This window comes from Cuculus canorus, chromosome 24 (genome assembly GCF_017976375.1).
Source record: "Cuculus canorus isolate bCucCan1 chromosome 24, bCucCan1.pri, whole genome shotgun sequence".
NCBI lineage: Eukaryota > Metazoa > Chordata > Aves > Cuculiformes > Cuculidae > Cuculus > Cuculus canorus.
This window is the reverse complement of record NC_071424.1, coordinates 942,764-965,793: the sequence shown is the minus strand read 5'-3', so window position 1 is coordinate 965,793 and position 23,030 is coordinate 942,764. Positions and strand designations below refer to the sequence as shown.

Sequence of the window (23,030 nt, the reverse complement as noted above, 5' to 3'; positions counted from 1 at the left end):
AGCCAGCCAACCTTGTCTGGAAGTCTTGAGTTGTTTATAGCAGACCTGATGCCGACTCAGGAAAAGCTGACCAGAGGGAGTGAAGCTCCTGAGAGTGGAGGCTGAAAATGCTCCTGCTTTGGTTACTTTGGGTGTGTTCAGGAGTGTGTGAGGCTTATAGAATCGTAGAATGGTTTGGGTTGGAAGGGACCTCAAAGCCCAACCAGTCCCATCCCTGCCATGGGCAGGGACACCTCCCACTGGATCAGGGGCTCCAAGCCCCATCCAACCTGGCCTTGGGCACCTCCAGGGATGGGGCAGCCACCACTGCTCTGGGCAACCGTTCCATGATTCTGTGCTTCCTTTAGCGCAGTCTAAAGATCCCTCTGCAGCTGAGCTCAGCCATGGGAAATTTATGGGGGCGTTCAATCCTTCATCACATCACTGCTGCGCTCGGCCACCCAGCGCAGCCCTCTTTTGTGGTGTCCTTGATGGAGATCAGACTGAGCTACAGGCCAGCAAAGCAAGGGTTCAGCCCTTCAGCCTCGGCCCTGCTTGTCTGCAGAAAGGACAGTGCCCAGCTCCTCCCCGCATCCTATCTTGCCTTGGCCACGCTCCTCCCGGCGTGGAACTCAGCGGGATCTCCCTGGCAGCCCATTGCTGCCGCTGGGTTGGCGCGGCAGTGATGCCTGCCAACTGCAGGAGAGCTAACGACACCCGCTGGCATCGCCCTGGGTGGGTGGCTGTCCCTTCGAGAAGCTCCGAAAGTGTCGGTGTGGCTGAGTCAGTGACCTCGTTAGTCAGATAGACAGTTCCTGTTTGTAGCAGCGAGAGGAGGAGAGGCTGGAACTGATGGCTCTTTGCTGCTGTGTCTTTTCTGCTGGTCAGAGGTGGGCACGGGAGCTCGGACAGCCAAAGCCTGGGAGAAAACCTCCTGCCAGGAGCAATTCCTTTGTCTGCCAGAGGAAGGAGGAGGTTGTGGGATAGAGGTCCGTGGAGCCTGTGGACTGCCCTGCTGCCTCTTTGATGTTTGTCTTGCAGGGTGAGAAGAAAGAGTCCATAGAGCTATCGGCACGGCTCCTGAAAGGAGCACGAGATACCAAAGGTGTGAAGGGCAAGCAGGACAGATCCTTCTCCCCCTCTGGAAAGAATCCTGTCTGTATGTTAGGCAGAGCGAGGACAGTGCTTTTAGCCTGCTGGGCTGGGAAACTATCCTTTCCTAACTCCCATCCTTAACAAGTATTTTGAGCTTCTCAGCCATCTCACAGGGACCTTCATTTGCCTTTCCCTGGTGCCTTTGCTTTATGCAGTTGATGAAGGTGGGACAAACTGACCTGTTTCACATGTCCTTGCTGCTTGCTGTAGAATAGAAGACACTCAACGGTCACTTGCCCTCACAGATGCAACTTTAGCTGAAGGAACCACTGATATCAGAAAAAAAATCCCTTCAGAAGCTTGTGCAGACGTGAACACGTCCCTTTGGGTCTGGAACAGCCCTTCCCTGCTAACTCGGGACTCACCAGCCTCCCGGGTTAGGAGGGCCAAAGGCAGGGAGAAGGTCTCTGGGTGGCTTGTGCCATGTCTCTGCTCCCTGGCAGGTGCAGGTGGATCCTGGTAGCTCTGAAGGATGTATTCTGGTAGCTCGGGGATGACGTGCACTCTGTGGTCAAGGCAGCAGGAACCTGGCAGGACCTGGGATTGCATCTCCACTTTCATCTCACTGAGCCCCAGCCGCCCACAGGGGAGGCGAGGGGCTTGGTGAGTGTGGGAGATGATCGTTGCTCATCATCTGAATGGGTGCAGCCTGGCTGAGTGGCCACAGAAGGTGGGAGATGCAGCCCTCTGAAAATCAGCTGCAGGGGCTTAAAACTTGGCCCCTTCTGCTCTCTTTGGCTTTGAACTAAGCTCTGGCTCTTTGATAGCCCTGGAAGCAGGATGATCACGTTGTAGGTGCTGCAATGAGCAGCTGAAGAGTGGTAGGAAAGAACAGACCCCCACTCCCGATGAATTCAAGTGTCTCCCTTTGAGCCAAACTGCGTGGAAGGTTTTCTGAGCGGTCGTAGGGATCTGCCCCTTCCCCTAACACTGGATGCATCCTTAGCATCTCACATTTGTCCTGGGTTAATAGATCCTGGTGCCTGGGCTGCTGGATGAAAGTGGCCCTGCCCATGGCAGGGGGGTTGAAATGGGATGATCTTTTAAGTCCGCTTCCAACCAATCCATTCTATGATGCTGCACTCGGGGGTGAGAGAGGGAATTTCAAAGAGACTGGGGTGCCTGGCTCTTCCTTGTTCTCGTCAGAGGGGATTTCCACCCGCTGCTGCTCTTTCCCTAAGCTGAGCTGCTGCAGCCGATATAATGGAGCTCCTGAGCTCAAAGGAAACGCCGAGTTAATTCAGAGGGACTAAATAAATCGCCCTTCTCCCATCCTCGCTCAATGACCACTCCCCTCTCCCCACACTGTGAATGGGGTCAAGGAGATTTGGGAGGGGAGGGGGAAGGGGGTCAGGAGGGGTCAGGTGAGTTTTCCATTTCATCCCACAAGCCTGCCAGAGCTATTCTCCATGGTGCATTTCCCATTCAGCTGCGGTGAATGGACACTGATAGCTGTGAAAGGCTCTGGCACCGTATGAACAGCCCTTCCTGAAGCGCTCGCTCTTGTGCTCTCTCCCACCCTTTCTTCCAAAGGGCTTCCAGGGAGTGGGGCATTAATGACATTCAGAAAGAGCCCTTCAGAAGGTTGGAAGTGTAGTGTCATGGCTATGAATGGAAACGCAATGGCTGGTGATACCCTTCGCCTTCCCGGCTGCCTGTTGGGAATAGGCGTCGGCATCAGACCTGCCTTGTCGCAGCGGGACGGTGCAGGTCCGTATCACCTGGAGCTGCTGGACCGCAGCAGCCCCCGCCGAGCTCCCCGCACAGCCCCATCTCCTGCCTCCAGCAATGGCCAAAACCAGCTGCCTTGGATGCTTCTCCAAAAAGCTATGGCTTTTCCTTTTCCTTTGCTAATGCAAAGTGGAGTACTTTTTTTCCTGTGTAAGACAGCGCTCAGGTTATTACAGAGCTCTGACAGGTCACAGATAGTTGATGAATCTGATTCTCTGTTGTTGGATCATTACTGCGGCTGCTCATCGCACTGCGGGGTAGATGCAAGGCCATCATAAATCAGAGAGGCTGCTACTACGTTTAATAACACCTTTTGTCTCTTCTGCTCCCATGTGAGGCACTGGAAGAGTTGTGCAGTGTCAGGATATGGATTGTTTGAGGAGTAAATGAGTTTTTCCACTTCCATAAAACTACACCCAGACTTTATATTTGAGATGTTCGTCTCAGTCTTCATTCTGTCTAAGCACTGTTTGTATGCCAGCAGGAGCAGGGAAGGGATTGTGCCCCTATATTCGATGCTGCTGAAGCTGCACCTCGAATCCTAGGGTCAGTTTGGGGCCACTCACTACAAGTAAGACATTGAGGGGCTGGAGTGCATCCGGAGAAGGGAACAGAGCTGGGGAAGGGTCTGGAGCTCAGGAGTTCTGGGAGCGGCTGAGGGCCCTGGGGCTGTTTATCCTGGAGAAGAGGAGGCTGAGGGGAGACCTCATCGCTCTCTGCAGCTCCTGGAAGAAAGGTTGTGATGAGGTGGGTGTTGGTGTCTTTTCCCAAGTAACAAGCAATAGAACAAGAGGAAATGGCCTCAAGTTGTGCCAGAGGAGGTTTAGATTGGATATTGGGAACAATTTCTTTACTGACAGAGTAGTGAAGCCTCTGCCAGGGGGAGTCCCCATCCCTGGAGGGGTTCAAAAACCATGTGGCAGTTGGGGACATGGTTTAGAAGGCACGGTGGGGCTGGGCTGACGGTTGGACTGGATGAGCTTAGAGGTCTTTTCCTACCTTCACAATTCTATGATTCTATGTGATTATTTGTAAGTTCCTATGTTGGAAAGACTTGAGGAAATTGGGAGGAGGAGAGAGTGTTTTTGGTCCTTGTTCATGCGTGTCCATCAGCACCTTGCACGTAACCCCCCTTCCTCAGGTGTCTCGGGGTTTGTTTCTTCTAAAAGTGAAGGGTGCGGTTCAAGGTCCGTAGGCGGGTGCACACAGCAGCATCTGTGCCGGCAGAGAGAAAGGAAGCGGGAAGACAACATCTACCAGCGATGCTGTTGCTTTGTGTAAATTAGCCCGTATGTCTGATGCCACCAGTAGATGCAGCCCTGCTTTCGCCTGCGCGTCTGTGCACTTGCTGGTGCTTCTCTCAAATTCAGCTCGTGGGTTTCCTCTTTGCGGCGTCTCTGTACCATGTCGAGCACAGGAAGGCGTTTGTCAGATCTCTTTCTGTAGCACATGATTAGCAAACAAACTCTGAGTAGGGGAAACATGAATCCTATCTATTGGCCATTGCCTTTGGAGAAACGGGTTCTGTGAAGCTGCTTTCCCTGGCATCGTAGCATCATGGAATGGTTTGAGTTGGAAGGGACCTTAAAGCCTTTCCAGTCCCACCCCCTGCCATGGGCAGGGACACCTCCCACTGGATCAGGGTGATCCCAGCCCCATCCAGCCTGGCCTGGAACCCCTCCAGGGATGGGGCAGCCCCCACTGCTCTGGCAATCCTGGGCCAGGGGCTCCCCACCCTTTCACCCCCGCTCCGTCTCCTGCTCGCTGTCAGCGCTGGTGGGTGAGTTGTGCTCCGCAGAGGCAGACTGCCTGGCGTCCTCCCTGTCCTGCTGGGCTGGTGAAGTGGGAAGAGAAGAGAGAGGGCAGGAGACACCAAGACTGCAGGAGCTGCCATCCTTTCTGCTTTGGTTGCTGCTGCTGAAGAGGCTCCTCGGTCCAGGTGGGTGGCAGAGAGCCCTCTCCTCTGCGCTTGCCTTTGTCCGGCAGTGTGTTGCTTTGCTCCTGCCCCCGGGACCCGCCCTCCTACCTGGCTGCCAGGTGAAGCAGCCTCTGCGTTGATTTGTTGTTTCTCTGCAGATAAAGGAAAGGAAAAGTTTGGTTTGCAAGCTTAAAAGTAAAACAGAAACCCTGTTTTTAAAGATGCTTTTAGTTGGGGATGGAGAGGAAGAGCAGAGCAAAGAGCCTTAACACTCAGCAGCAGATGATGTTCCCCGTGACGCGACAGCTCGGTGAGCAGCTGTGAAAAAGCCCCACGCGTGGCCCCCTGCACTTCTGTGTGCAGGAAACCTTACTGAGAAGGGCTGCTGTGCTCCTTCTTGTGGGGGGTGGCTGTTATTCTTGTCGAGGTGCTTGGCACTGTGCTCCCTAGGGAAGGACAAATGCTGTCCCTGCTTATAATCTTGGGGAAACTGAGGCAAGAGGGCAAGAAGCACCTGGTGCCGCGTGAGTTTTTGGACCAGCCACCCCTCAGCTGCCTGTGGAAGGTCCCTCCAGGTGCCGCTGGGCTGGGTGGGCTGTTGTCAGCTCACTTGGGCAGCCTGATCTGCTGGGAGGTGTCCCTGCCCATCGCAGCGGGGTTGGAGCTGGATGATCTTTAAGGTCCCCAACTATTCTATGATTCTGTGATTCTATGATGTCGAATGCTGTTGGTAGACCAGGATCTCTCATCTAGGAAATTATTTGCCCAACTGACTCCTTCCATGTCAAAGTTGTAGAGCACCAGACTCAAACCAGTCCTCCTGCGTAGTCCGCCAGATAAATGGTCCTGGAAGAGATAAGCAGTTTAAATGAAGTGTTTGGTCTTGTTGTTATTTAGAGGCTGACTGTCACCCGCACAGCTATGGGGAACATCTTGTTGCCTTTAAAAAGAGAAGCGTAATCCCATCTAATGAACCTCTCCGCTGGCTGTTTGGGAGGTGCCAGCAAGTCAGCAAGGGAAGGGGATGAATGTTAACACCAGGGCAGGATTTGGGGCAGCGTTTGGATGTGGGTCCCCACCTGGAGTCCCCCCGAGCAGGTTCGGGGCGGCAGTGAGGCGGCGCGCGGCGATGGGTGGGTTGGCAGGTGCCTCAGCCCGTGTTTGCTCAGCACCTCACGCGAGGGGCCCAGGCGTGGTCTTGGTGCTCATAACACCGTGTTATCAGGAGGCAGGGAGGGCCCTGAAACCAAACCCGCCTGTGTACCTGCAGCTCGGTTCCTCCTCTGCTTACCTGCAAACTACTTAAATAGCTTTTCCTGGATGCCGTGTGCCAGGGCTGGCTCTGGGGAGCCGCTCTGGCTCAGCCACAGCGATCGCCTGTCGCTGCTCTGCCTTGAGGAGGTGAGTCCTGCCTTCTGCCTTGCTTCCAGCCTGGCTCTTGCGACTGTCTCGAGTTTTCCTTCTCCATCTCTCTGCCCCTGTCCTTACAGATCAATGGTTCGGGCGATTTTCCTGGTCTGCAGGGACATTTCTTCCCAGCTAACCCAATTCAGTTCTCTTTATTTTGTTCACAGAATACAAAAAATGCAATTGATGGGTACTGGGACAAAGTGCAGTTTAAACAGAAAAGGGTTCATAATTGGTTGCAACTGCGTTTATGATGATTGCTGTTGATAACTTCTCACCTCTGTCTGCACATCAGCATTGCCTCTGGTATGCTGGGATTTATTTTTTCCTTAAAACCCTCTGAGAGTGTGGAAGGGGGAAGAAATAGATTTCTCTTACCTGCTGATAAGAAATGCAGCCTCTCTGCCTCAACCCGAAGTTCTCGGCAGGTGGGAGATACAGATTCCAGTGCTGGAGAGGTCACTGCATTAAAAGGGAAGAAAACTTTTTTTCTCCGTGTGTGTGTGAGAGATATCTTTTATTTAGTATTTGTGATTTTCCTTGGGATAAATCCTTCTCTGTAAGCCTTCCAGACCTTGGACTGCAGCAGACAGTGGACATTGAGGGCTATAGAAAGACAGGCTGAGAGAGGTGGGGTTCAGCCTGGAGAAGAGGAGGCTCTGGGGAGACCTTAGAGCAGCTTCCAGTACTGAAGGGGCTCCGGGAAAGCTGGGGAGGGGCTCTGGATCAGGGGGTGCAGGGACAGGACAATGGGAATGGTTTTCAGCTGAGAGAGGGGAGACTGAGATGAGATCTTGGGCAGAAATGTTTTGCTGTTCAGGTGGAGAGGCCCTGGCCCAGGGTGCCCAGAGCAGCGGTGGCTGCCCCATCCCTGGAGGGGTTCCAGGCCAGGTTGGATGGGGCTTGGAGCCCCTGAGCCAGTGGGAGGTGTCCCTGCCCATGGCAGGGGTGGGACTGGGTGGGCTTTGAGGTCCCTTCTGACCCAAACCATTTTATGATTCTATCATTGCTTCTCCCTTCCACATCTAGTTCCGCGTGGTGGTGGCAGCTCAGTTCATTTTTGCTTGTGAATCCGCTTCCTCTGGCTGACAGCACCGGGGCTTGAGCTGCTGGAGCTGTAGGGCTGCAGCTTAAATTCCTCTCCCAAGGCTGTCAGCCAGCTGGGCACCCATCAGAAAGGAACAAGGCTGAGACATCCTGTGTCTAGCCCACATCTAAGAAAGGTGGGTGCTGCCCCCAATCGCTTTCTTGCAGATAAAGTGCATCTGAAGTAACGCTGAGCGTGTCTGGGGCCTCTGAGTATTCCTTTGAAGCCACGTCTGGTGATGAAAAGAAAATGTTGCTGTTCCATCTCTGCCCTTGGCTTGCTGTTTGACCTTGGGCAAGTCATTTGAATGTTCGCAGTTGTTAAAAGGAAGTATCTTTTGTGACAGTTGAGATCTAAGTGAGTGCAGAGGGGGAAGGTGAGGGATTCTGGAAGGAAAATAATCGGTGCTTATTGTGTGTAGTTGGCAGCCTGTCAACTCCTCAGCTCCAGAGCGGTGCCGCTCCGCTGCAGCAGTGAGAGGCGGAGAGCGATGCTTGCGTCTTTGGAAAAACCTCATAACCACGCTTCCAGCTTCACCCAGTCATCTCCGTGGGGGTGACGTGACTGGTGACAAGAGGCAAGCAAGAGAAATGGGAGACTGTAGAAACTTTCCCAACTGTACCTGTCTGCTAACACTTGTGCAGTGATGGAGGGCAAATATGTGTGCTCTGTGAGGTTGGAGAACGCTGATTTGCACTGTATTTGGTGAATTTTATCTCTGGCCAGTGTAGCTGTGGCAAAGCTATGGTCCAGCATGCTGCTGGTTCAGGGGTTCCTCCTCCCTACACGCTTTGCATCCCTCTCAGCCCTCTGACAAGCAGTCATTCCAGCTCTCCGAGGTCTGACCTGCTCCACCGGGCATGGCCTCCAGCTGCTGAGGAGGGAGGGAGGTGAGAGGTGGCCGGAAGATGTTCCCTGGAGGAGTCTTCTCCCTTGTAATTGAGGCAAAGAATTCAAAGGGTGACCAGGCTGCAAAACTGGATGTTTACCTCATTTCTTCTGCTGGCTTCACTTTCTGCAGGTGAGCAAGGGGAACTCTGTTCCAGCCGGCTGCTCTGGCTTGGAGGGGTTGTCCTGGTGAATCGTGGAATGGTTTAGGTCGGAAGGGACTTGAAGCCCACCCAGTCCCACCCCCTGCCATGGGCAGGGACACCTCCCACTGGATCAGGGGCTCCAAGCCCCATCCAACCTGGCCTGGAACCCCTCCAGGGATGGGGCAGCCACCACTGCTCTGGGCAGAAGGACCATCATCCCAAGGGCCTAAAGCACCTGCACTGCAGTAGAACAGGAGGCAGAAGCTTCTGTGCAGTGCACAGCCCAGAAACAGGTCGTAAGCTTAAGCACATTCAGGTCAGTGGGACCTCTTATGTCTTGCCCACGCAGAGAAACTTGGTGGCGACTCATTTAGGGTGAGAATTAGGTGTGAATCCTGAGTATTGGACTGCAGTTTGTTTTACTCCTAAATTGATGTCTGTGCAGGAGCTTAATGTCACCTTTTCCGTTCTCCCTTTCCGAGTGTAACTGCAGACTGTCTTCCTGAGCAGCTCGGTGAGCTGGTCTGGATGCTGGTAGCCTTGCAGGTTTTCTTGCATCGGTAGACTGACGTAGTGGCAGGCTCATTAACAGGTTACTAAAAGGCATCTGCTTACTTTCACCTTAGCTGTGTAGCCCATGTCCTGATCTGGTGGCCTCTCCCCTCTGAAGAAGGTTGGAGAGAGAGAGAGAGCACGTTACAGGGCAAATAAATGACTCAGACTGATGATCAAGGTAATTGCTGTTCGCTGTTAGATGAGGCTAAAGTGGGTCAGGTTTGTTTGTGAAACTCCGTGGAGGCACCATCTGTTCTCTCTGCCCCATCTCAGGGACTGGAGACACGATTTGGGTGAAGCTGCTTCCCTGGGAGCCTGGGGAGCAGCCCCGAGGATGTCCTGGTCGTTAGGCAGGGGTGCGGGTCTCTAGAGATGAGCCTGTGTGACTGCAGGCGAGTGGATTGAAGAGGACTCCTAATTGATTTCACTGGGAGAGCGGATCCTAAATCCTTGGTCTCTCTGCTCTAACTGCCCATCTGTAAGATGAGGCTGGACAGGACACCAAGAGGTCATTAGCTGGAAGGCAGGACTGGATTTTCCCAGACCATGTCTGCCTGTCTCACCTGTCACAATCCCTGGGAGAGAAACCTGGCACCAGAGCAGTTTGTGTCTTTTAACCCTGCTGCTCTGCCAGATGTCCTCTCTTCATCCACCTGTGCCTGCCAGCCTGTTGGGACAGGGTCTGGCTCTTTCAGTGATGCCCTGTGTGCCGTACCTGGCTTTAGCCCCTTCCCCTGCCCTGGACCCAGCTGTCTAACACACTCTCTCTTCCCTCAGACCACAGCATGTGAGCAGAACAGGAGCCTGGAGTGGGATCCCGGCCTGCCCACGCCTGGACTTGACATTCCTGGGGCCACATCTTGCAAAAAGAGGAAGAGGAAAAGGCAGTTCATCCACCGTTGCTAAAATGGGAGGCAGCATCTGTCCCGCAGACTGGGAAGGAAAGCTCCAGACCTTGCCTGTGGGGCATCCCTGGGAGCGCCGCAGCGGGAGCACTGCAGCCCTCTGTCAGTAAGGGGTATCGAGGCAGAATGGCTCAGCGAGCGTGGCTCACCATGCTCTTCCACAACCGCAAGACCCAGCTCCTGCTGGTCAACTCCCTGACGTTCGGCTTGGAGGTCTGCCTGGCTGCAGGGATAACCTACGTGCCTCCCCTGCTGCTGGAAGTGGGTGTGGAGGAGAAGTTCATGACCATGGTTTTGGGTAGGTGTTTTTTCTCTTGTCTCTGAGGTGCTTGTTTCCTCTTGGAGCGTGGAGCGCACAGGCAACTAAAGGCATGGAGGTGGCAGAGCTACTGCTTTATCAAGGGCAGCCTTATGCCTGGAGGAGAGGGCTGTCACCCAGTGGAGCTTACAGAGTCCCTGAAACATCCCACACTGTTGCTACAGTGCACACAGACGGGTCTCCTCCAGATCTGTCCCCTGGCAGTGTTGGAATCCCCGTCCCTGGAGGGGTTCAAAAATACCTGTGGATGTGGCACTCTGGGACATGGTTCAGTCGGCACAGTGGTTTTGGGCTGACGGTTGGACCGGATGAGCTTAGTGGTCTTTTCCAACCTTAATGATTTTAACTCCACCTCTCTTTTTCTCCAGGGATAGGACCTGTCCTTGGCTTGGTTTTTGTCCCACTGATCGGATCTGCCAGCGACCACTGGCACAGCAGCTATGGCCGAAGGCGACCTTTCATCTGGATGCTTTGCCTGGGAGTCCTACTGAGCCTCTTCGTTATCCCACACGCCAGCAGCCTGGCCGGCCTGTTTGCCCTCAACACTCGCCCGCTGGAGATCGCCCTCCTCATCCTGGGCATCGGGTTACTGGATTTCTGCGGCCAGGTCTGCTTCACGCCGCTGGAGGCCCTGCTCTCAGACCTCTTCCAGGAGCCAGACAACTGCCGCCAGGCCTTCTCCATGTATGCCTTCATGATCAGTTTGGGGGGCTGCATCGGCTACCTCCTTCCAGCCATTGACTGGGGCGGCAGCTTCCTGGCCCCGTACTTGGGAGGGCAGGAGACGTGCCTCTTCAGCCTCCTTGCTGTCATTTTTCTCAGCTGTGTGCTGGCCACGCTCTTTGTGACCGAGGAGGCAGCCACCCAGGGAGATGCTCTGGATGGTCCAGCGCTGAAGGACGCTCCTCTTAAGCCCTCACCTCCTGCCTGCTGCTCTTGCCAGCTCTCCAGGAGCTCGTGTCTCCTGCAGGCCAGGCGCATGGCGCAGGCTCTGAGAAACCTCTGCACGCTGGTGCCACGGCTCCACAGCCTCTACTGCCGCATCCCCAAGGTCATCCGGCGCCTGTTTGTGGCTGAGCTCTGCAGCTGGATGGCACTTATGACTTTCATGCTGTTCTACACAGACTTTGTTGGGGAAGGGCTGTACCATGGTGTTCCCAGAGCCAAGCCAGGCACGGATGCCAGACGCCACTACGATGAAGGTGAGAAGCGAACCAGCTGCTGCGAGGCTGCAGCACCTGTTCCCTGGGACAGAAACATTTAGCAGGAGCTGGGAATGGGCTTGGCTCTGCTAGTAGAGCAAAAAAGGTACAGGAAACTGTAGACTTTCTGCAGATGGATCAGGAAAAAATACCCTCATGGCCCTTGAGCATTGCACAGGAGACCAAATAGGGAAACACCTCTTTCTCGTCCAGCTCTCAAACACAAAACTAGCTCTGGCAGTGCAGCCCTGGCCCCGGGCTGAATTGTTAGGTGGCAGAATGGTCTGGCAGGTTTCATGCTGAACAGGACATATCCGGCTCTGTCTGGAAGCTGTGGTTGCTGCTGCCAGGTCCTTTCACTGCTCTTTCCTCCTGTTAAAATGAGGGGTGATGGTGCTTTCCATCTCTTGGAGAGCAGGGATAGGAAAAGCTCAGTAACAGCGAAGTGGGCTTTGATGCATCTCTAGTGCGGGATCCCCATCTCACACCGGGGAGAGGGGAGCGTTCCCAGTTCTCATTCCTCTCTCCCTCACTTTCCGATAGTCCTCCCCACTGCAGTCAGGAGCTTCCATGTCCACATCGTGGGGTGCTGCTCCCTGCGGCACGTTACCTGCTCGCTGTTGTTACCTGCCATTGCTTTTTGGCCGCTGTGTTGTGCCACAGTCTTAACTCGCTGCCCAGCCCTTCTTTTCCTCTGCCTGATCTCAGTCTTATCGTAGAATCATAGAATGATGGAATCATTAAGGTTGGAAAAGACCATCCAGTCCAACCTTCAGCCCAACCCCACTGTGCCTGCTAAACTGTGTCCCCAAGTGCCACGGCGACACGTTTATTGAACACCTCCAGGGATGGAAACTCCACCCCTGCCCTGGGCAGCCTCTGACTGGGCTTCACCACTCTGTCAGTAAAGAAATTTTTCCTAATATCCAACCTAAACCTTCCCTGGTGCAACCTGAGGCTGTTTCCTTTCATCCTATCATTTGTTACGTGGGAGAAGAGCTCAGCACCCACCTCACCACAACCTCCCTTCCAGGACTTGCAGAGAGTGATGAGGTCTCCCCTCAGCCTCCTCTTCTCCAGGTTAAACAGCCCCAGGGCCCTCAGCCGCTCCCAGAACCCCTGAGCTCCAGACCCTTCCCCAGCTCCGTTTCACTTCTCCAGACATGCTCCAGCCCCTCAATGTCTTTCTTGGAATGAGGGACCCAAAGCTGAACCCCGGATTGAGGTCTTTTGTTCTTGGAGGCACCTCCCTGACCCTCCTCCTCCAGCTGTATGTGTTGCCCTCTGAGTTTTCCCCTCCGTGGGCTCTGCAGCACACTGCCTCTTTGTGCTGAGTGTCCGATTAACTCTGAGCAGCTTAATTATTATTTAACACTTGCACTGTATCGCTTCCAGCAGGTCAGGGCTCCATTGTGTTGGCTGTCATAGAAACATGTTGAGCAATGGTCCTCGCTCCAAAGAGTTAATGGTTTTAATTCCCTGACATCTGATAGATCTTTGTAAAGAGTAAGGTCCGGATTGCTACCGGATGCTGCAGTCATTTTGTGGCTGTTGTTTACCTTGGCTTAAGCATTATTGCTTGTTCCTTTTGTTCTGCTTCTGGTTTTGACATCAGATAACCACAGATCCTGGTTCATGAGCAGGTGACAGATCTTGGGTCAAGAGTAGGAAGGTGCGAACAAGGCTTTCAAAGACAAGAATGGCGTTTGGATTCTTGTGTCGTATTGCCCCTCTGGTTAGACTGGGTGCCCAGGAGCACAGACAGGACACACTCGCTGCTGGTGGAGGGTGAGCGCTGCCGTCTGGCTGGTGTAACCCTGGGATGTGTTACAATCACTGATTCATTAAAAGTGGAAAAGACCTCTAAGCTCATCCAGTCCAATCATCAGCCCAACGCTGCTGTGCCTACTAAACCATGTCCCCATGTGCCATGTCTGCACGCTTTTTGAACCCCTCCAGGGAGGGTGTTAGGTGCTGCTGTGCTTCCTGACCCAGCCATGTGGTCATCAGGGCTGTTTGCGTCTGTGCCACGCTCTGCATGGGCACTGGAGGAGAGGGACAGAAACCCAAAGGGATTCAGCCGTGCGAAGCCTGGGTACAGTCAGGGCAGTGTCTGTCACCTCCTCTGCTTACCTGCAGGTGTCCGGATGGGTAGCTTGGGCCTCTTCCTGCAATGCGTCACATCCATCTTCTTTTCGACAATCATGGACCGAATGGTGAAGCAGTTTGGGACGCGAGCGGTCTACCTGGCCAGCGTGGTGTTCTTCCCTGTGGCTGCCTTCATCATGTGCCTTTCCCATAGCGTCACCGTCGTTACCATCTCAGCTGCTCTGACGGGCTTCACGTTCTCTGCGCTCCAGATCCTGCCGTACACGCTGGCATCGCTGTATCACCATGAAAAGCAGGTAGGGATCTGCTCCAGAGAGGATCTGCTCCTGTGCCAGGTAGCTGGGAGAACAGCTTGGCCAGCCTCTTCTGCCACTTATAGCTGGTACCGTCAGTTCAGCCCATGGTGGAGAAACACATGCCTGTGGGCAAAGTGTTTTGCATGTGCCCCTTGCCTGCAGGCTGTGTCTTCTCTGAAAATTCATCTGAAATGGGGGAGATAAGAGAGTTTAGTGTCGCCTTCCTTAGGTATCTCCTGCTCACGACAAACATCATGCAATTCTAAAGAGGGAGGAGTGGGAAAGATGGGAGAAATCAGCCGGGGTTGGTGCGTCAAAAGGGCTGTCCTGTGTTCCTCAGTGTTCTGCAGCTGTTTAGGGAAACTGCTACAGGTTACTTACACCTGTGTGCTTTCTGCAACCAAGTCACATCTGCAGCACTGCCAGCCCGAGGAGCTAAGAGATACAAGAATTTTAAGTCTTTAGAGGTCCTGCTTTCACATTTTTGTCCATAGCATGAAGATTAATACAGTGAAAACTGAGGTTCTTCCTATTCCCTGAGCCCCAAGACAAATAAATGTTGTGAAGCTTTTGACACCAACACAAAAGTTAGTAATCCTGTCCCACAGATGTTATCCTTGTTGCAAAGTCCTAGGAGGTTCCACACTGGATTAATAGGAGTTTCTCTTGTGCTGCAAATGCAGAATTAATTTGTGGTTTGAGAGCAGCTCTTTCATCCCCATGGTGGGCGGTTCACTGTGCACTGCAATAAGGAGGAGGTTTTACCACAGGCATCCAGATGTTCACATTGAACAAATACTTCTGACCAACCCATCCCAATTGGCATCAGGCACACTGTCAAAATCGGACACAGGGGAGGGTTCTGCTTTGCAAAAAACTTCAGTTTGGCTGGGATCTCCCATGGACATAATATTGCCAGAATGCAAACCAAACTCCCCGGGCTGGGAATGCGAAGGCCACGTGCCCAACTGTTTACCAAAGGCTTGACAGGGAAACACTCCTAGTACCATGAGGTGTGGAGTATCGCTGGGTTTGGTCTTTCTATTGCCCTAAATTGAAAGTTCCTCCTCCCTTTACCAACTACTTCGCAGCTGCCTGCAAGAGGACCCCACAAGAAGCAGTCCCTAAAATGCCTTTGGTAGAAAATTCCCCCCCTTCCCCATTTCTGTGCTCTTCTTTTTCTTCCTTACTGTTGAAATCTGTCAGCATTTTTGTTTGCTTTCCCTCCTTCCTGCTTCTTCTCTTCCCTCTCTTTTTATTTTTTCAACTTTAAACACTCCTGAAGTGAATCAGCGGAAGGGGTATCCAAAGTGGCTGTTGCTTCCACCTTGTACAGGATCGTTGGCGAAAGCCCACGAGGCCACCTCAGCTGGAGCTCCTTGCTTGGCACAGGCTCTGTAAGTCGCTCTGTTCTCCTGCATGCCCTCTTGTCTTCGCATGGTCACTAAACCTTCTCTAGAATAGGAGGAAAAGATCTGCATGTTCTAAGAGTGCCTGAAAGCTTGGTAGAGGCAAAGTGCATGATGGACATTCACACCTTCTGCAGAAGATCAAGGAGATCTAGGTTCCTCGTTCCCACCACTCCCCATCAACTACAGAGGGAGATGAAGCTGTTGCTTGAGCCACCAGTGACTCCTGTGGTTGTATCCTCTGTTACAAGGGTTGATTTTTAAGTTCTCACTAAGCTCATTCCTGTGAGTATGGGTTTAAGTCATTTTGTCTAGGTTTAAATCAATTCTCCACACTGGGGATTCAAAAAAAAAACCCTGCCGGAACTCGTGTCTTTGAAGTCCTAGCCTGGATCAGTGTAGATAATGCACCATGGGCCTCCAGAGCATCCGAGCAGGCTTCTGGGAGTGGCAGTGTCAAATATGAAGGGCTGGAGCTGGGGGGGACATCCTAGTCTGGCTCACACAATGCCCCTTCTGTGCTGGGGTTTGAGTCGCTTTGAAGTCTGATGGCAATAGGAGGCACATGAGAGGATTTTTAAGCTCCACATAAGATGAGTGACCATCCTGGATTGATCCATTTAAGCATAAATTCCTGAGCCTAGGCAGACTTGAGGAGTTGAAGGGTATAGTGAGCAGCTGAGCAGAGCCCAGGTAAAGGGCTCATCTTTTGGAAGATGATGGCTGTTTATTGAAGTTCTTTTCATCCTGCTCCTCTCCGCTGACTGAATCTGAAGCTATCAGTGCTACGTTTCTGCAGGCTTGGCCTGGGGCGGCGTGAACAGAGACTGGCTGGTGCTGGCACCCACTGGGACAGGGCTGGGTGTACCTGGATGGGAGCCAAGGCTGTCAAAAGCTTTAGAGTGCCCACACTCCTGCGCCAGCATCTCCCTCCCGTTGATCTGCATCCAGGTCCCTCCTGCAGAATCATTAAGGCTGAAAAGCCCTCTATGAGTACATCCAGTCCAGCTGTCAGCCCAACCCCACCGTGCTGACTAAACCATGTCCCCAAGTGCCATGGCCACACGGTTTTTGAACCCGACTCCACCCTGGGCAGCCTCTGCCAGGGCTTCTCCACTTCTTTGGTAAGGAGGGATAGTTCAGGCAAGCCCCTCTGAGCCAGGCGCTGCGCTCTCTGCTCTCAAGCGGGAGCTGTTTTTTCCTTTGTATTTTCTTTGTTCCTTTGCACCGTGCGGGTAATGGATTAACGTCCTTCGTTATCTGCTCTGCTCCATGCAAACCAGTGGTTGTGCATAATTGCAAATGCCCTGGAGTTTCCAAGCTGGAGCTCTGCAGCGTTTCCACCGTCTGCACATGAGTACCCGTGGTTTGTCGGCATTAATGTGGAGAGCTTTTCGATCACATACCATGTGAAAATACTGCTTGAGTGAGCTGTGCCCCAGGGACCCCACAGCCTGAGCTGAGCGAGGCAAAAAGGGGGAGAAGAAAAAGATTTTTCATGCTCCTGCCCTCATTTTCTAGCTTTAAGTGAGGAAGCTCAGGTCAGGTAGATGAAGCAGCTCCGTTGAGGTTGTGATGCGCAGTCTGTTGCTGAGCTGAGAAGAGAGCTCTCTCCTGAGTGCCCAGCATCGTGCCGTCTCGGCTGCTGTCGCTTTTAAGGATCTCAGATATTAAGAAGTGGCCATGCTCAGAACTGTTTGCCTGCCCTTGGGGCTCTGCTGCAGGAAGGCTTTGGGTTCCCAGCCAGACACTTTCTAAACACTTCTGTTTGCACTGGAGTGGACTGTGTGGCTTTGTGATATGCCCGAAGTGGGCTCCGGCCCTTCCCTCCTGTCCTGCAAGCGTGTATCCGCTGATTCCAGGGTGGGCTGTGCTGTAGTGCCTGCCTGGATTCCTCTGCCACCCAGCGAGGGGGTGACAACCCAGGGCTCAGTGCAGGATGTCCCCAGGCAGAGCCTCGGCTGTTGGGGGGCTGCGGCAGTCTGCTGAGCCCCAGAGCTTCAACACAACAAAGACACCACTTGGCCGTATTCTTTCGGTGAGTCAGGGTTGCTTTGAATCCTGTGCCAGTCGGGAAGAGCTGTCTCACGTGGGCCAAGCTCACTGCAGGCATTGCCCACCTCTTAACAGCCTGACCCAGCGCACACAAAGCGTAGGGGGGGGTTTGCCCTCTTGCACAAAAGACAGCCCCCCCTCTGCCTCCCTCCTGCCGGGCTCCACCCTACGGACTCGTTCCTCATGTGCCCTCTTTCTTTCCCCTAGGTATTTTTGCATAAATACAAGAGCAAAGAGGAGGAAGACGCAGCTCGACTGGACAAGAAATCAGCCTTCTCTAAAGGTCTCCTTTCCAGCCAGAAGCTGCCTTACCAGAATGGACATGCTGGGAGCCTCTTCTCTTCTTCCTCTCCTTCCTCCTCTCCTCCAGCTGCCAGCTCGGCTCTGTGCGTCAGCTCCTCCTGCGACGTCTCACTCATGGTGATGGTGGGAGAATCGGACTCGGTGGCTCCTGGCCGAGGGATCTGCCTGGACCTGGCTATTTTAGACAGCGCTTTCCTTCTCTCTCAGGTTGTCCCCTCCCTCTTCATGGGGTCCATCGTCCAGTTTACGCAGTCGGTGACTGCCTACATGGTGTCAGCTGCTGGCTTCGGCTTAGTAGCCATTTACTTTGCAACCAAAGTTGTCTTTGATAAGAGTGACATGGCCAAGTATTCAGTGTGATGTGGAAGGCGTGAGGGCAGTACATGGGTGGTGCCTGCACGTGGCAAAACGAGATGTGTGCGTGTTCCCACGGCCGCTTGCATGAAGCCTCGCTGGCAGCTCTCTCCCCGTGGAGCCCTGGCGTCGTTCTGGGGCTGGAAGCAGGAGAGATGCAGCAGGGTTAATCTCAGGTGTAAATAGGAGGCATCGGGGCATCAGTGCTTTCCAAAGGTGCCTTTATCAAAGGAAAGTACTGCACAGCCAGCACCAAAGGGGGGTGTGCAGGCGAGAGAAAGGAAACGGATTTTCCTTTGTTAATGGGTCATGTTTGTGTGTAATTCTGCCTAAACTGAGCAGGAGGGGCAGTGGTATAGGGAGGGAAGAAATCATTGGCGCTCCTGTTTTCCAGTTGTATCTTCTTTCCCTGCTTGTTCTAGTTTTACTCAACTTCTTGAGCAATATTTCTGCAAATGGGACACTAGGAGGAGATTTCCTTGAGGAAAAAGAGATGGGTGGCTCAGGTTTGGCCACGGAGCAAAGGGAATTGCATATATGTGCACACACGCTTCTGTCCTTCCCCACCTCTGTTCTTACTGCGAGAAACCATTCAGGAGTAAAGTTACTATGTCTTGTTTTGGAAAAACAAGTAATGTTTTATTAGGACCAGCTCCAAAAGGTGACTTATCTTTTACCTGTGTGCCAAGTTGCATCACGTGGAAAGGACTTCTTACCTTTTTTTCTTTTTAAATTATTGTTTTTAGTTCTCTTCACGCAGTTCTCGATAACCTCTCACTCCTCAGCACTCAGAACTGCCGTCTGCTCTCTCCTCTAACAGACTGTTTGGCCTTTTCCACGCCTGCCCCCTAAAAGATGCTGCAGTATCACAAGGAAAATCTGTTTTCAAAGGGGTTTCAGTCTGGGACGATGGCCTAGAATAGGGAGACCTCTCCTGGAAGGCTCCCTGAGACCGCGTCCCATCCCTGAGGAAGCTGGAGGAATTGCTTATCTGTGCGTGGCCGGTTGAACTCGGCAGCAGTTGCTGCTACAGCAGGAACCTGGAGTTGGTCGCTGGCCGTGTCTGTTCTCCCTCAAAGATGTGTCCCCAAAGCAGCCTCCTAGACCAGACCCTTCTGCCCAGGCAGAAGGAAACGGCATCGTGAACGGGAGCTGGATAGGATGGAATGTGCCTGCAGCCACTCTGGTGACTGCTTTCCAACCAGGGAAAGCCCAGTTCGTGGTGTGCTGGGCAAAGGAAGGAACAGGACAGAAACTCTCCATGCTGTTTGATCCAGATTATCTATTTACTGTGTTACACTTGTTTGGGGTTTGTTTAATTTATTTGATTTCATTTCCAGACAGGAGTCGGGATACTTGAGGCACAGCGTGAGCACAGGTAGAGAAAGGCAAAGTGCCTCTTGTTCCCATAGCCCTGGGACCAAATACTCCTGGGTTGTTCAACCTGTTTAGCTCCGAGGTGTGAGACATCTTCCACTGGCAGAAGAGTGGCTGGAGCCGCTTGTCCTTCTGGCTGGTCCCATTCCTGATATGAATGGACCAGCTGGAATAATTCTGCCGGTGGCAGATTTCTCTCACTCAAAGACTACCCAAACCCCAAGTAGGAGTCAAGGTCCTGGCCCACAGTCTGCACTTGGACTTTGAAATGGTCCAAACTCTGCCTACAAGGCCTACAGGAAAGCACGGACCGGTCCTGTGGAGCACAGGCTGTGAGCGTGCAGAAGTTCACCGGTCCTTCGCTTTGGCTGCTCTCACCCAAGTGTTTGTGACTAATTTTCTGCGGAGGTGTGTGGGCAGCGAGATGCGCTGCTGAGGTTCTGCTGAAGGGCAATGTGTTGCTATTTTTGCAAGGTCTTGTCAGACTCTTCCTTGGCGTGGAAGCGCGGTTACTCCCCTGCCGTCTGCAGACAGGTCCCGGGAGGGCTTCTCCTCGTTTTTTTAAACATTTCTTTCCCGTAAGGGGTGACTGTTTTTCTTTTTTCTTCTCAAATTATATGCCTGCCAGCCTCCCATTCCCACAACAAGGTTTGCGTGCTGAAATGCAGCTGTTTCGGGGATGGATTTGGCAGCTGCTTCACCACCTACGGAAACAGTTTTCCATCTGTACTTCCTACCCTGGTCTCTGTTCGCTTCAGTCTTCGAGGCAAAATGTTATGGCTAAAGTGGGGTGTTTGTTGGGTGAATGCTCCTAGCGGTTAGTAAGCTCTGACCCAAGATTTTCAAACCTGAGTGCTGAAATATCCTCCATTTTTTCATGATGTACAGTGTTGGGAATCTTTACACGTGGAGGCTGCTACGATGCCGAGTGCTTTTGACAACTGAGCCATTTAAGTGCCTAAAGAGTCCTTCCACACTAAACTTCGGGGGTGTGGGCTTGATGATAAAGGCCTGGAATGCTTCATTACAGACATCCAAGTGATCCTTGAGAAAGTTGGAGACAGCCTTGGTTTAGAATGTCCTTGGGTGTGGAAGGAGAAGGAGCAAGATGCTGCAGTTCTTCATCCATAACTTTGATCTGTTCCCTCAAGAGGAGAAGGATCAGAGGAAACAGCCTCAAATTGCACCAGGGGAGGTTTAGATTGAATAGTAGGAAAAATTTCATTACTGAAAGAGCGGTGAAGCCCTGGCAGAGGCTGCGCGGTGGTGGAGCCTCCACCGAGGCAGCCGCCTCCCTCAGGGATGCTGCCATGGCCCCATCCATGTTCTCCATTATCACCCAGGGCCTTTCTTCCGAGTTCAGGCTGTTGCTGGGGCTGACAGGAGAGGCATTTTATGGAGCATCCATTGGGATACTCCTTCTTTTTTTTTGCCGGACTGACCTTTCTGGCCAACAGCATCTCCACGGTGGGGTCTCATCTCGAGCAGCAAGGGATGCAGGCGCCTTCTGGTGCAGGTAAGCGCGCCCCTCACCTGCTGTTCCGGATGTCACCTGAACGTGGGTGAACGTGGGCATCTCTCTGAGCCCCGACGGTGCCGTACGACCCGCGGGCATGGCTACGAGCTCTTCGAGGTGGTTCCCTCCAGCTGTTCTCCTCCAGGTTTTAGGGGTCCTGCTGCTTTCTTCTCACGGGTGAATCATTTCGTGCCTGCCCTTTCTTTTTGTGAGACGGGAGGGCTGAGGCTTGGGGTGGGGAGCGGAGAGGAGAAGGGAAAAATGTCTTTAATGTGTGATTATTGTGACTCTCTGGGCTGGGGAAGGATGCGTGGATGCTGTTTATCCTTTTGGAATCATGTCTGCGAGATGTTCGTGTTTTATTTATTCGGTAGAGTAAATATTTTGTCGATGCTGCCAGAGGAAGGCTGTTATAAATGTTTATGGAGAGGAGGAAATAAACGGTGCGGAAGAGGGAGCGCAGTCTGTGTGGGTGATGGGGGCGGGGCCAAGGGTCAAAGGGGGCGTGGTTATGGGCGGTACCAGCGAGCTGGGGGCGACGGGGCGTGGTCACGGGGAGTGGGCGGGGTCAGCGGTGAAAGGGGCGGGGCCAGGAGTAGGGCGTGGCCATGGTTTGGGAGGAGAGGGGATTGGTGGGGCCGGATGCGGGTTTGCTGTTGGAGGCGTGGTCTGGGCGTGGCCGAGGATGGGGCGTGGCCAACGGCATGCGTCTGTGGGGGTGGTTTGGGGCGTGGCTTGGGGCGGGGGCGTGACCGCGCATAGGGGCGTGACCACTAAGCGGGGTTGCTGGGGCGTGGCCAAGAGCATGAGGTCACGTGTGGGGTGGTGTGGGCGTGGCTTAATCGGGGCGGGGCTTTGGGGCGGGGCGGGGGCTGTCCCGCTCCAGCGGCCGAGAACCGCGATCACCCCCCGCGCCGCAGACATCGCGGGGCCGCCTGGGGCGTACCGGCCGGTATCCCTGGGAAAGGGCCCGTATCCCCGGGAAAGGAGCCGCTATCCCCGGGAAAGATCTGTTATACCCGGGTTAGGGGCCGGTATCCCGGGAAAAGGTCTGATATCCGCCGGGAAACAAGCCGTTATCCCCCGGGAAAGTGGCCGGTACCCTGGGAAGGATCTAGTATCCCCGGGAAAGGGCTGGTATCCCCCGGGAAAGGGGCCGGTACACTGGGAAGGAACCGGTATTCCCGGGAAAGGAGGAGGTATCCCCCGAGAAAGGGTTCGGTATCCCCTGGGAATCCTCGGTATCCTCCCGAGAGATGTGCTGGGCTGCTGCTGGGGTTCTCTGGGATGAGCTCCCTTTTCTAGGTTTGGCCTTAACTGTAAATATAAATATATATGTCGTTTCTCCTGGCCGTGCTTCCTATGCGGAACTGAGAGCTTGGAACTCGCTCCTCACAATGAAGCTGGAAAAGGAGTCCATAGTTTGCACACAAGACCTGAGGATGGCCTTGGGATGCATTTTATTTTGTGAGCAGCCGCAGTATTTATGGTACCAGGTGTGAGCTTGAAATCCTGTCGCTGGGAGCCTGGGGTTACGTCTGAAGCTCTTTGCTTTGTGCTTCTTTGCGTGGGCAGGTTTCAGCCAGATGGAAAAACCCTTCCATCCTAATACTCCTGCCATCTGTGTTGGCTCCTTAGAGGCAGAACTGAAGTAAATCCTGTCCGGTCCCTCTCTCGAGCACTCCCCTGGCACTCGGATGTGCCGAGTGTGCTGGAGCCACACCAGCTTCCAGGCCTCCAGAACCGTTTGGGGTGGGATCATCGAAGTGCTGGGGATCAGCTCGCTGCCGGTGCCCCACGCCGGGGTCTGTGTGTGCCAGGTGGGAGAAAGGATGCAGGAGAATTAAGTGGGGATGTGCCTGCGGTTAAAGGGACTTTCCAGGCTGTTCAGCTGATCTGTTCCAGGTGTGGGAATTACACCGGCAAACAGTCTGAACGCTAGGTGTTCCTGTGGTCCTTGTTACTGCATCCTCGGAGCAGCAGTCAGCTTGCTTCCGTATGGAAACCTCTGCTTCCCTGCTCCTGCCTGGGTGCCTTAGCTTTTCCTCCACAGTTCTTGGTATTTAAGCCAGCTCCCAGGCTGCTTCTCTCTCCCCAGTTCCCAATCCAGCCCAGCCTGACGCTGAAAACCCGCTGCCATTCTTGGAAACAAAGAGATGTTTGGAGTTTTCCATGCAGGAAAAAACAGCCTTTACTCCACAGCGATGCTGCTCTTGGCTGGATGTGGGAAGTCATAGTAAAACCTTGTCACTCGGGCTTCTGAACAGTATCCTTCGTCCTGGGCTGATGCCCCAAACAGCAGTTTCTGTCAGTACCTTG

General features: G+C 53.5%; 1 protein-coding gene across 19 annotated transcripts in view; it reads left to right on the top strand.

Moving 5' to 3' along the window:
• The window catches only part of SLC45A3 (solute carrier family 45 member 3), a 46,020-nt gene extending 24,863 nt beyond the window's left edge, over positions 1–21,157 (top strand). For 15 of the 19 annotated variants that reach the window (XM_054087624.1, XM_054087620.1, XM_054087618.1 and 12 more), the window contains 4 exons: positions 9,644–10,069; positions 10,459–11,292; positions 13,432–13,697; positions 17,369–21,157. In XM_054087624.1, the coding sequence (XP_053943599.1) occupies positions 9,898–10,069; positions 10,459–11,292; positions 13,432–13,697; positions 17,369–17,824 (1,728 nt within the window). In that variant the 5' untranslated portion in view covers positions 9,644–9,897 and the 3' untranslated portion in view covers positions 17,825–21,157. Of the gene's footprint in view, positions 1–4,302; positions 4,805–6,025; positions 6,185–7,266; positions 7,414–8,638; positions 9,045–9,643; positions 10,070–10,458; positions 11,293–13,431; positions 13,698–17,368 lie in introns of those variants that run through there. The other 4 variants (XM_054087630.1, XM_054087628.1, XM_054087632.1 and 1 more) reach the window with 4 other exon arrangements.
• Positions 21,158–23,030: the final 1,873 nt, after the last annotated feature.